Below are 14,046 nucleotides of genomic sequence, written 5' to 3' on the forward strand. Positions count from 1 at the left end.
CACAGTGCATAGATTGTAAATACAAAACTGCGAATTCCCATCAAGAAATTAAAATGTCACTTACAGTTCAATGCACAATATATATCCATAGATTCGTATTATAAAAGAAAAATAATGGATTCATTGCCATCTTCCCAGAACACCCTGCGAACGGCTCCTGGGCAAAGTAGGCCTCCGAAACATTTTCAGGAGTAAAAATGATATGAGAGTGTTAAAATAAGTGCATGGGAAACACCTCTTGTAAGCCTTTGCAAGAAATACACATTTGTGCATGGAAATATTTCTACCTTGTGGTAAATGCGATTGTGGTGGGTGCTGCATTGTCAAACTCCAGCTTGCTAACAGTAGTGTTATGTAAATGAGGCAATGGCATGGAGGGTCCCTGGGGGCAATTGTCCGCTACGGATAACCTGTTAGTTTTTTAGTTAGGAATCTGGGTGAGGTAAAATAATAATGGTAATATTATATTGTTTTATAGTCAACATGTCAGTACCGTAATGGCATGCTTATGCATTTTTTCGGAGACGCAAACTGGACGTCTGGTTTCAAGCCCAATGCAATCTTTAACTTTGTGTCCCACATTTTTTGGACCTTTTACAGCTTTTTTCTGGAATTAAAAGCATCCCAAAAGGGGACTGACTGCACTAAGAACAGGTACTGATAGCAGGTGCCAGAGCTCCCGCCAGCATTGCACTGGCCAAGAGCTAGAGGTGCTATTGCCCCATTTAATGGTACTCACTGTATGGAGCTTGAAGAGCGAATTTGGAGCTGACGTCATTCAAACTTGTTACAACATTATGCATTCAAAGTCAAACCTCTGCGGAGAGTGCTTAACCTACATATCCATCTAACAGGCTGTAGAGGTGTTCATTAGCACCCCAATGGAGGGCTCCAGCCATTCGTGAAGCTCAGAACGTGGGCTGTATTCACTGGTATAAGCCCACCATGTTCCAAGAAGGCTGTGTGCAGCTTGACTTCTCTCCTCCCCCACACGCGGCTTCTAAGGACTCGTTAAGATTTCCCTCAAAAAACCTGTACCGCCGCTGTGTTTCCTGAAGCCGCAACTTTCCTCTAAGGTCCCTTTTCTTTGTTGATTAGTAAGTACTTCTTGATCATCTACAAAGCAAAGAGACTTTATAAGTGTGATCTTTGAAGTTGCTAATGGCCACACAGGCAGTAATGGTGCCACCACCCGCTTTTAGGGACCTTCGCTTCACTCAGACCCTTAACTTGGGTGGTGGGCCATTAACATGCAGGGTCAGCCCCCCACCCGGGGTAATGTCTCGGTATCTCACTGGAGTTTCTATCCTGAGACCTAAACGACAAGCTTAAGCTCATTTTGTCGCTCCATAAAAGTGATGTGAGCAGCACAGTTTGTATATGTGTGTGTTGTGTATCTGCTACGACTTGAGCCTCTGCAGTTTGTTTCACTTGCTTCGTAGGGAATGCTGTGTTTTAAACACGGATGCATTTTTTTGATGAAGCTTTTCACTGTAACAACTCCTCATTCCTCACTCTGGCAAATACAAAGGCAATTATCCTTCAAACAGAATTTGTTTAATGCACATTATGAGGCTAATTTGTGTCTACCGTGTTTGTCATTTCGCTGTTCAGTGTGACAGTAAGTTGATACAAATGAAGGGGTATTATATTACAAAGTGTACTTTCAGATTCTTTCTGTAGGATTGTAGATTAGCATATGTGCAAATGTAACATTTTCAAATGCTTGCCTTGAATGAGTTTTTTCCTTTATTTTTCCTGCTCAACAGTTTTGTTCACCAGTTATTCGCATAGGGTTTCTTGTGCGCCTGAATGATTCAGCGAAGCACAGTCTGAGCTGTTCCCAAATTTAGATGCTTGGGGGTCCAGTTGAGCACCAGGTGGGCAGGTTATACCCTGCTTGACTGCCTAAAGCTTCCAGAATGTGTAATGATTTTTACTGATTCTTAAGTGTATACATTAACAATCCACGCAATTTGCGACAATATTGGCCACGATTTGCGCCCAGTGGCCAAAATGCACGTCTTGTCAAAGGTCCACAATTTATATGTTATTTGTGATTCCAAAAAGAAGGCTACAAATAAGACAGTCCACACCTCGTAATGGCAACAGACTAATGCACATGTTAGAGGCCTGAAGAAGCACACCACGGTGTGAAACATGTGCAGACTATTGGTTTTGATAGTTAGATTTATCTTTGATTTAGGGAAAGAAAATGTTTGTGGACTTGTACTGAACACGTTAATAATCTGTTACCAGACTTGGATTTTGATCAGTGCACGTAACTTGTGTGCACTGTTAGCACCTAAGAATGTTTGGTCTATAGCAGTATAACTTGTGTGCACTGTTAGCACCTAAGAATGTTTGGTCTATGGCAGTATAGCTATGTGCTGAGTAATCTGTGTCTCCATTATTCAGTCACACGGCTGCGCGGGCACATTTCCATTTCATACCCACAAACTATTAAAGATTCCACTTTAATGGTCAAACGCCTTAGAATACACACTTTGTTAAACCTTTAAGTCAGCACTTTCAATGCTAATTTCTAGTGACCCTTTCTCCTTATCAATCACGTTGACGCGCTCTCAAGCCAAACATGTTCTGTTTCATTACCAGCGCGTTTCAGGTGCCTACTTCCCCTTGATATGTATATTACTATGACCCCAGGTCCATCATGTGCTTTTGTTTCGCCTGTAGCGTGCCAATATGCGTAGCCTATTCAAATGTACACAAACTGACAGATTGGAACAATCTATGCCAAAGAAATTGCCCATGTCTGTCCTGTGAAACTTGGATTAGAGCCACTGGCACCAAATGATAAAGCTACGGAATGAGAGTGTGCGCTGTAATATCGCCTTGAGGCACCATACCTCCTATGGCAGGACGCAGATGACGCAATTCGCTCAGGAAGACAAGTCCGGGCTCACGACGTGTGTTCTTTCCTTGCAGTGAGAGTTTCTTTGTCAGGCTGAACAGGAATGGCCTGCCGAAATCTCCAGAGAAGGCGGAACGAAGTTGCACCCTCTTTACCGTAAGTTTGCTCTGTATGTATTGGGATCATTTGAGCGCGTGGGTCAGCATATTGCAGTACAATGGTATTAGACGGCTATATCCAGTTATAATGAGAAGGAAAAACATTGTCAGTAGGACAATATTTTTTTCAGCTTGCTCCCAGGACTACTTTCATGCACTTTCCCAAACATTCTAAGACTGCAGTTAGATTAGTAAATACCCTCAGTCCTAGAAAGTGCAGGGAGTGCTCTTTTGAGGTAGGGAAATAAATATCGCCCCAATGTAGGTATTCATTTTTTATCATTGTTATCACATAGAATAGCCAATACAACATGGTCCTTTCTTCTGAGTTATGAATAAACCATGAGCTTAACACTTCACTGATGCCAAATTTCCTGTCCATGCTAATCGAGTGTCTAGTTTTCGGGGTGCAAGTATTTTAACATAATGTCATGTTTCGACTTAAACCATCATGAGTTTGATGTATAGACATAGTTTATTTTGTGCCATAGTATTATGGTAGGGCACCATCTGGTTGAAGAAGGGTCCCTCTAGCAATTTAGCAGCCTATGCTTCTCCGGCATGTATTAAGGAAGACACATACTGGTACAATCAGTTACCTGCAGCCTGAATAATCTGATTTGTGGACTTTCTTTGTGAAAACTACACGAACACAGTGTGGCTTATTCTTTGTGTGTGAGTCTGGACCACTAAGATATTTTGTATTTCCTCAGTACTGTATATGTCTTCTCAAGTTTCTACATTTCAAAAGCTATCACATCTTGTGTTTGTTGCCCGATTCCTCCTAAATAAGATGCCTATGCTTGTTGATATACCCAGAGTGCACACATCTGCCTGCATGAAAGTGCATACAGTGTGCGGTTGTCACATGCCGCGGAAGCTGGTGGCTATGGCCCCGATGGCGTTTGAGCCGCCATTGACCTGAGCCGCCACGCTCTCACGCTCCGTGTGCCGCGGTCTAGTCTTCCGACGCTTGTGACGTCGGAAGCCCTTTTTCCCTGGTCTCAACCCGGAAGCCTACGCGTTGCAACCTTCGCGCGTTAGGCTTTCGGGTTGACACGCTGCTGTTTTTCTTGTCCTGGCTCCCTTGTCTGCCCTTCTATTTAGCGCCTTTACCCAGCCCAGCCCTAGCTGTTTTCCCATCCTCTCTGGGTCCAGCCTGTTTCTACCTCCGGTCCATACTCTCTCTTCTTATTTAGGGAGTTACCTTCCTCGCTATTTCCTTTCTTTGGAACTGCTTCCCAGGACTCTTTTCCCTTGTTACACCGCTTGCCACTATTCAGCCTGACATAGTGTTTCCTCCACTCTGGATTATATCCACGCTTACTGGAATTTACCATCTTGATTCATCTGCTGAAGATCTGTGGGTCACAGCCTGACAGGGGTTTTTTATGCCATGCAGCTTTTTCCCCTGGACTAGTTTGCTTCGGAAGAGGGTCCCCCTTAGACCGCTTATTCACGGGTCAGGGTGGCTTCCTTTCGAGGTAGACCCTACCATCACTCAAACAAAAAAAAGGAGGCGCTGTGGAAGAAGAGGTTCGGAGAAGAACTGGATTTCGACATAACAGGTGAGGAGGCGGAAGGGGAGAGGGGCGAACAAGAGGAGATCAACTCGAAGAGTGAAAGTGGTGCCTTTAAAAATGCCATTATATTCAATTCACATGATTTCTCATACATGCAATCTATGACAAGATGGCACAGAATGACAGAGTCTTAAGGATGGTCCAAGGGTTTTTGTTAGAAATGTGTAGGCCGTAGGGCCGTTGCTCTCTCTCGTCTCCCGTGGGTTCCCTCTCTAACCCAAGTTTCCCTAACATCAGCTCTTAGTGCTAACAAGTAATAACTGCTACTATCTAATACTACGCTTGTATGCTGTGGTGTCTTCCCTGAAGGCAGTCTCTTTAAACTTCCTCAGGGACTTCCTTACTCTCCAAATACTAACCATTTGTTAGTTTTCAAATAAGAAATTGGGAGTAGTGCCTAGCACTCGCTCTGTGTTCCACAGACTAACTCACTCACCCCCAATCGCCTCTATCCTGGTACTCTGACTCTCACCCCTGCCTCTTACTCCTCCCACAAATTCTTCATTGTTCTACAGTATTTAACTCAGCCTATTCCTTGCCTCCACCCTTTGATATAACTACTCCTCTTCACTACTCCCTCTAAACACTACTCTCCTCTGGGTTCTAGTAGCCTCCTCCATCCACTTCTACGCTCCTCTGCCCACTAATGCACTCTCCTACGACTGCTCCACCCTCCTAACACAATTCCACCCTTCTACCACTTCTCACCCTCCTATCACTCACTCAAACATCTCACAAAGACTCCCTACACTGGGTCACCTAATCCCCAAATGTTTCGCATTCATGCTCACTGAGATTGCAGACCCTCTTTTACTCCTTCTCCAATACCACACCTGCTTTACAAGCCTACTCTGCACGCCACTGTTCCTTCTTCCTCTAGCCAGTCTCTTGGTCCACATCCGCAGCCACTGCAACTTCTCCCTCGAATAACCCACACTTCTCCAGCATTGGATCTTTCATCGATTCACATGCTGTGAATATTCCCTGTCGTCAGGCTGGGAATCCCCAGTTACTTTAATTTAGTAATTTTACTATGGAAAGCTTGACACTTCCAGTGTCCCATCAGCGTTGTTGTGGGTGCTTTTGGTTCCCACCAATAGGACGTCGAGTGTATAGCTCCGCCCCAGCAGCCTCCCCTCAGATTTGAACCATCTTTCAAGCTGGTGGGATTCCTTGCGTTCTTCTCTCCTGAGAGAAATTCACATTCCTTGAAAATATTCATATTTTTAATGTATTGTGTCCTCCCACATATTCCTCGTCGTATGATGACTCGTATCCCAGCTCTGCTACTTTAGAATGTTTTTTTCACCAGAGGGTGCTGTATTCGAGGCCGCAGAGTCGTAGTCCCTCGAGGGCCACCTTCGAGCGTCGACGTCATCCGCTGTGTAAAGTGCTCAAGCAGCGCCCATTACCTCAGTTGCGTTTTTCCGACGCAACTGCTTCGTGTTATGAACGGCGCATCAGATTTTTCCTCAACGATGTCCTCATCATCTACTCCCATCACACCCAAGACAGGGTTAAAAAAAATGTCAGGCGTGTGGTAGGAAAATGTCGATAACCGACCCCAATCAGAATTGCCTCTGGTGCCTCAGCCCAGACCATCGGGTTGACGAGTGCGGGTCCTGTCAGGCCATGTCCAATAAGGCTCTTAGGGAACGTAGAGGTAAGCTGGCGGTGAGGGAGGAAACTTATAAGTCTTCTAAAAGACAACAGGATTTCGGATGAATCCAGTCAAAAATCTCACCATGAGTCGAGGAGGTCGAGATCAAAGAGTCGCTCGGGGAAATCCTCCTTGGCTTTGACTAAAAAGTCAAAAAAGCAATGTCACAGGTCTTCTTCCTCATCGTCGTCCTCTGAGAGGAGAGTAACGTATCCATCAAAGCATGATTCCCCAGAAAAATGGGAGGCCTTCAGGGCTTCGATGCTTAAAATATTCGAGAAAGCGGCACAAACCCCCTCGAAGTTGCCACGTGGTGATCATGCCTCTACCCACTCTAAAAGTGGCAAGTGACAGAGGAAAATCAAGATCTAAACACGCGAGAGTTGAAAAGGAGTCGAGAGTGTCTTCAAGGGAAAGTTACCGACGCCTCGTACTAAGTCAAAACCTCTGGTGCATAAATCGGAGTTAGCGGAATCGACATCGACGACCATAGCATCGAAACCGCCGACGAAAATGGCGTTGACACCTTTGGCTGTATCAAAGCCTTCTCGGACAGCATTGAAGCCTCCTTCGACATCGTCGAAGCCAGCGTGTTCTTTATCGATGCCTTCGACACCTTTATGAAGGCCTTCTTTGATTCCAAGATCCAAGTCGACGCCATTATCCATACATAGGTCGATTCCACCTTCTTTACCTGAAGAAGCTTTCCATCCTCAACTTAGGCACGAATTATTCAGATCCATGTCATCCATTTTTGAAGAACACTCCTCTGAAGAGGATGCCACTTCAGCTGGAGTTAGGTTTGGAGCCAGAGAGGTCCCGAAAGAGCTAGTGGACCCAAATTCTAAAATAAGACCTTTATGACTGTCTCCAAAATGCCAGTGGCTTAGACACTTCGCCTGAAGTGGAGTTTGAAAGACCAGACCCTACAGATCATGCTGATCCTAGTTATAGGAATCCTATGGGAAGGGTCATTGATTTTATGGGTTGGAAGGCAGCTTCCCCAGATTTCGACTAGGATGACATGACAGACACCCTGAGTGAAGGTCCTTTAAAAGATCCTGTTCTTCCATTCCATAAGGCACTGCAAAAAAGGGTGATGGTAAATTGGAATACTCCTGATTCTATTTCAGCAGTAAACAAACTTGTACCAAAATATAGGCCATCTTTATCAGATCCAGAATATTTATCTAAACATCCCTCCCTGAAAGTCTAGTGGTTCAGGCTGCAACCTCCACTAGGCAATCAACTTACCCATCAGTACCACCAGACAGGGATGATAAAAAGTTGTTGCTTGGGCCGTAAAGTTTTTTCTTCAGGAAGCATGGCCCTTAAATCGACTAATGTCACTTGCACATTAGCAAAATTTACTTATACCCTGTGGGACTGCATGTCATTAGTGGCTGAACGTATCCCGGAAGGTGAGGAATGGGATGGTTTCCTTTCTATAGTAAAAGATGGTAAAGAGACTATGGAGGAATGCCTTCAGTCAGGATTGGACACTGCGGATAGTGTAAGCAGGTCCATGGCATATAGCATGGTCCTAAGCAGATTTGCATGGCTAAGGAAATCTGGCTTTGCACCTGATGTGCAATCTAGATTACTTAATATGCCCTTTGACGGCTTGAGGTTGTTTAGCAGCAAGGCGGACGAGAGTTTAGAGAAGCTGCAGACCTCAAAAGCGGCAGCAAAATCACTTAGTGCCGCTATAAGGCAACCTCAACAACATTCTTATGCTGGCTCATCTTCATGAAAGAGTCGCCCTTTTCACTTCTATTCCTCTTTTGGAAAAGGGAGGGGCAGGCCAGTCAGAGAGGCCAACAAAGAAAACCCTTTCGTGGTGGGAAAGGGAGAGGTGCTAGATCAGTCACAGCAGTGGCTAATACCTACTCAGCCATTGCTGCAGCCGCTGCAAAGCCACTTTGAGGTCTTCACCTACAAGAGGGAGGTAGAATCACTCGGTATCTGGAGGAATGGCGGGAATTACGTCAGATGCCTGGGCGCTAGAGATAGTGACCCATCGTTACTGTCTTCCTTTTCATCAAAGACCGCAAGATCATCCACCGGGAGGCAACTCTGTAAAAATTCCAGACCCGCTCCTTGTGCAGGAGATTTTAACCCTGCTAGAGAAAGGTGCAATAGAACATGTACGTGTAGCGGAAAGGAACAAGGGTTGGTACTCCCCTTATTTTTTCATCCCCAAAAAGGACTGTCATGATTCCTGCCCCTCATGTCCCCAGCCCTCCAAGATGTCAGACTCAAGCCAGGCCACAATCACCTACATGGCCCTCAAGGGCCTCTCCATCCCACCAAAGACCCACTTGGAATCAGACTTGGCCCTTGTGGCACCAGACTCACTCACTCCCATAGGATAACATTGGGGATTGGACTTGTAGTGCATTGATGGGGACAAGATGGATGCCCCCACATATTTCGGTTCCCAGAACTTCATGTGCGGTCAAGTCTTTTGGGTGTGGTTCAGCCCAGAGGCACCTGGGATACCCAGAGTCTATTTAAGCCACCCCCAGGCTGAGAAACATGCTTTGCGTTTTCTGCACCTGCAGCGTGACACTCACTGTGTTCGGATCGGTCTCTGCATCTTTCTTCTGCTTCCAGCTCCTGCAAGAACAAGAACACCGTTAGGAACAGCCTTACCTTGCAGTGCTTCTGCCCATCAGTCATCACTCCTTCTGTTCTGCGGGCATCTTCGGCGGTGTCATTCCCATCCCGGCACTCCGCTTCCTAAGGAAAAGGGAAAAGAACAGAACAAAGGCATTAGTAAGCATTCTGCAAATCTTTGCTTATTTTTAAATACTGTACGAGCTTCAAACGCTTAACTGAATCCCAGCGACTCTGGGGGAACTCTGTCTCTGGAACTTCTCATCCATTTGCAAGAGGGAAAAGACACTCCAGGTTAGCGTGGAAACATCTACCACGCTTACCCACCGCATTTGTTCTTCATAACCGGCCTCCACGCTGAAAACGTTGCGGCACCTAAAAGACACAGAAAAAGAACTCAGTTCAATGCAAATATGAAAGGGGTGCATCGCGCTCTCACTCACCTTCAAAGCTACTCATCTCAGCAGCACGCCGCCATCCCCGGACGCCGGGCATCATCTAAGGAAGGAAAGGAACGAAGTTAGAGAACTGTTCAAAAGACTCATTATACTTACCTGTCGGACTCTTGCCAGTGAAGTAACTAGGCTGCAACGAGCCTGCATCAATCAGCTCGCCCCTGCGCTGAAGGCAGGACAGAGAGCACACTATCCAAGAAAACAAGGTGAGCTGTGGATCAAATGGAAGGGTTGGACCCCGGGGAAGAAGGGGTTCAAGCACACAGAGACAATAGGAACTTAAACTCTACCAATCCCGTGTTTCAGGCCCAGTCTCCAGTCGAATAGCCTCCAGGGAATGGTTCAAGGTCATAAGAGGTCAGAACAGGCTGAGTGACGTCCCCGTGGATACCAGGCGAGAGTTACAAGGACGGAGGATTGAGACCCATCTTGGACTTAAGAAATGTGAACAAATTCCTCAGGAAGGACAAGTTCAAGATAGTGACTGTTTCTCAGATCCTTCAGGCTCTTCAGCTTCAGGACTGGCTGATTTCATTGGATCTTCAGACTGCTTACTTTCATGTGCCAATCCATCTCAAGCACAGGAAGTACCTGAGGTTTGCAATTGGTGGTTCTCATTATCAGTTTCGGGTTCTACCATTTGGGCTGACCTCCGCCTGAGGGTTTTCACCAAACTGATGGTGGTGGTGGCAGCGAATATCAGAAGAAGGGGGATTCACATCTATCGTTATCTGGGCGATTGGCTAATCAGGGCGAGTTCGCCCGAACGAGCCCAGGATCATCTGGCCTTGACCTGCCACTTCTTACACAGTCTGGGCTTCTCCCTCAATTACAATTAGTCACAAATGATTCCAAGCCAAAAACTCCAATTCATCAGAGCAATCCTGGACACTTCCTCAGGGAAAGCCTCGTCTCCCGAGGAGGGAGCTCACCACATTCTGCAGATGGTAATGAAGTTTCAAAATGCCCAACATCTTTTGGCATTCGACTTTCTAAGGTTGCTAGGCCTCATGGCATCCTGCATTTTTCTGGTGCCAGAGGCCAGATTGAGGCTGAGATCCCTTCAATGGGCCCTCAGGACTCAATGGTCGCAGTTTTCTGGGGAGATGCCAGATCTTCTGCAAGTCTTGACCAAAGTGACTCAAGATCTCATATGGTGGGCTTGCAAGGAGAATATCCTCAAGGGGGAACCTTTTTGGCAACTATGGCTGGAGATAACGGTAGTGACAGACGTCTCACTCACGGGGTGGGGAGCCCACACCAACGATCTGACAATCAGCGGTTGTTGGTCTTGATCGGAGTCCAAACTACACATCAACCTTTTGGAGCTGAGGTCAATTAGACTAGTGCTGAAGGCTTTCTGCCCTCTGTACAGGGAAAGAATGTCCTGATAATGACGGATAACACAGTGGCCATGTACCACCTCAACAAAAGAGGAGGTGTTGGATCACTCCCACTGTGCAGAGAGGCAATGCAGCTCTGGTTCTGGGCAATGCAAGAAGGAATCTCTCTATTGGCAGTTCACCTAGCCGGAGAGCTGAGCACGGCGGCGGACGCTCTGAGCAGGCAGAGCACAGTCTCCCACGAATGGGACCTAGCTCAGGAAGTCTTTCAAGAGATCTTCACCCTTTGGGGAACCCCTCAAGTCGATCTGTTAGCGACCAGTGCCAACCGGAAGTGGGAACTGTACTGCTCAAGGGAATTTCCCCGAAGAGGAGCTCTAGGGGATGCGTTCGTAGTGGGCTGGGTATTTCCACTCCTTTACGCGTTTCCTATTGTCCCTGTGATTCCTCAAGTAATCGGGAGGTTGAGAAAGTTCAGGAAAACCATGATCCTAATTGCCCCGGATTGGGCCAGGAGGACGTGGTACCCGGACCTTCTGCACATGTCCATCTACCCTCCAATACGTCTCCCACAAAGAGAGGATCTGCTCTCACAAGAGGAAGGTCGGGTTCTCCATCCAGAGGTCAAGACACTCAGCCTTCACGCATGGTTTCTGAGAAGCTAAAATATAAGGATTGGGACCTCCTGGTTGACGTATTGGAGATATTGCTTTCAACCAGAAGGCCAGCAACAAAATCCATGTATCGGTGTTGTTGGAACAAGTTTAGTAACTGGTGCAGGGATAAGAATGTGGATCCATTCCTTTGTAATACTCCAACAGTACTTTCTTTTCTCTTACACTTAGCCAATTTGGGGCTCCAAGTTGGTACTATAAAAGGATATTTGGCAGCACTATTTATCTTTAAGCGCTCCTCGGAAGAGGTGTCCTATTTTAAAATGCCTTTAGTCATTAAATTCTTGAAAGGGCTGACAAATGTATACCCTCCAACACCTTTTCAGGTGCCCATCTGAGATTTAAATCTAGTCTTAAAATTTCTCATGTGTGCCCCTTTCAAACCTTTACATTCTTGCCCATTAAGACTTCTCACTCTTAAAACAATTCTGTTGGTGGCTATAACATCAGCCTGCAAGGTAAGTGAGTTGCAGACACTGTCTTCTTTCTTGGCGAAAATAGTTTCTGATTTTCATCTGTCACAAAAAATTACCTTACCTTCTTTTTATCCTCCTATTCACGCTAGTAAGGAAGAGGAAAGATTGCATAGTCTGGACCCAAAAAGGGCTCTCAGTTTCTACATTTCCAGATTGGCAAGTCTTCGACAATGTGACCAACTATTTGTTGAATATACTGGACACAAATTGGGCATTTGAGTGTCTCAACAAACTCTATCCAGATGGATAATTGTAGAAATCTCTGAATGCTATTATAAATTGGCTGGAAAAGAGCCTCCAGTTGGATTGAGGGCTCATTCAACTAGAGGTATGGCAACTTCCATGGCTCTTCAGAGGGGTGTCCCGGGGCAGGATATTGGTGCTGCAGCCACTTGGTCATCAATGCACACCTTTGTGAAGCACTATTGCTTGGATTCCACTTCATATCAAGGAAGACTATTTGCAAAAGCTATCCTTCATTCAGTCCATAACTAAAATCTCTAGTACTCCCACCTCCAAATTTACCACGGCTATGGGAGTCTATCATAAAATGAGGAATACGTGGGAGGAAACAATCCATTCGAAGAACAAGTTACTTACCAACTGTAACGTTCTTTCGATTGGATGTTCCTCCCACGTATTCCTCATCGACCCTCCCAACCTACCCCTCCGTACAGTTTACGCCTGTTGCACTCTTATTTCCTTAAGAGCCTGAGGACTTAAGACCTGATCAGTTGATGTGACCATGAACACCGTCAAAATAGAACTGAGGTAACGGGCGCTGCTCGAGCCCTTTATACAGCGGATGACGTCGACGCTCAACGGCAGCCCTCGAGGTACTACAACTCCGCAGCCTCGAACAAAGCGCCCTCTGGTGAAATTTTTTTTTTTACTTACAGTTGGTAAGTAACTTGTTCTTCAACTTCACATGCAAACTTATCAGAGCAGGCAAACCATTCCTCTCACCCTCCAATTGCATTACTCTAACCAGGGCTCTGATCTTGTCCAAGTTGGACTATTGCAATGCGCTATATATAGGTTGCAATAAATATATCTCGAATAAAATTCAAATCCTACAAAATAACACCCTAAGAGCGGCCCTTAGTATTCTGAAGAAGGACCGCATCTCTGAGACTAGAAGATCGGTCAATTGGTTATCTACTAAAGATAAAATCTTCCTTAAATCCGTCTCCTTGACTCACAAGTGTCTACACCAAGCAGCCCCTCAATACCTTATAACTAGATTCTCCAGACCAGCTTCATCTCGACCTTCAAGAAGGGCCAATTCCAATCTCCTGCTTGGGCCCGGATTTAAATGTACAATGTCTGGAGGGAATAGCTTTCCTGTAAAAGCAGCACAATTCTGGAACTCCCTTCCACCTCACTGTAGGAAGGACCTCCCCTATTCTCAATTCAGAGCTAAGACTATCAATTGGCTCAGGAATCATGATATATAACGCCCATGGCTCCGCCACACTACAAATGAATGTAATTATGTATGCACTTGATGCCAACTGGTTTAGCAGTTACAATTCAGGATACTCCCTGCATTCGCTGTATATAGGACTGTATATTTTGCATATTTCTTGTAACCATTTGCCTCTTCGGCCCTCAGTGCTTCTGGATGCTCCAGTACTGTAACCTAGCCGGACCCAATTCGCTACTGTATGTATGTAACTAAGCTTCGCAATCCTCTTTATGCCTCTGCGCCTTGTTACCTCTCGGTTAGGTGCGCAATATAAATAAATACAAATACAAATACAAAAATACAAAATTACTCCATCCGGAGTACCCGCAATGACTTACAACCGTTGGCGAAGCAGTCCCCTGTGCAACCCCGGAGACCTCTGGACTTAAGAAGTCCTTATTCAGGCTTTGTGACACCTGCTGCCTAAAGAATGTGTTTGAATGCAACAGCCATACAGAGTGTCTTAATTGCCTTTACCCTAACCATTCAACGGAGGAATGTGAAATCTGTCAGGGTTTCCTCCCAAAAAACCCTTCAGGACAGAAACCGTCACCTAATTTGTTGGCTCAATGAAGGAGCATACCCTGCATCGCAAGTGGGCTCGTCAAGGAGTGGGAGAGCTACCACTCCCTCTGACAACAGGTCGCCATCACGTCAGAGATCCAAGTCTCAAGAACAGTTGGCGAAGAAACAAAAGAAAGGTGAACCAAAATAGTCCAAGGATCACGATAAGGC

At 45.8% G+C, this 14,046-nt stretch overlaps 1 protein-coding gene across 4 annotated transcripts in view; it reads left to right on the plus strand.

Moving 5' to 3' along the window:
- The window catches only part of DOCK4 (dedicator of cytokinesis 4), a 2,129,281-nt gene that overhangs the window by 655,851 nt on the left and 1,459,384 nt on the right, over nt 1-14,046 (plus strand). For all 4 annotated transcript variants that reach the window (XM_069627915.1, XM_069627916.1, XM_069627917.1 and 1 more), the window contains exon 9: nt 2,950-3,031. In XM_069627915.1, the coding sequence (XP_069484016.1) occupies nt 2,950-3,031 (82 nt within the window). The remainder of the gene's footprint in view (nt 1-2,949; nt 3,032-14,046) is intronic.

This window comes from Ambystoma mexicanum, chromosome 12, assembly GCF_040938575.1.
Source record: "Ambystoma mexicanum isolate Mex_15411 chromosome 12, UKY_AmexF1_1, whole genome shotgun sequence".
In the NCBI taxonomy this organism is placed as follows: Eukaryota; Metazoa; Chordata; class Amphibia; order Caudata; family Ambystomatidae; genus Ambystoma; species Ambystoma mexicanum.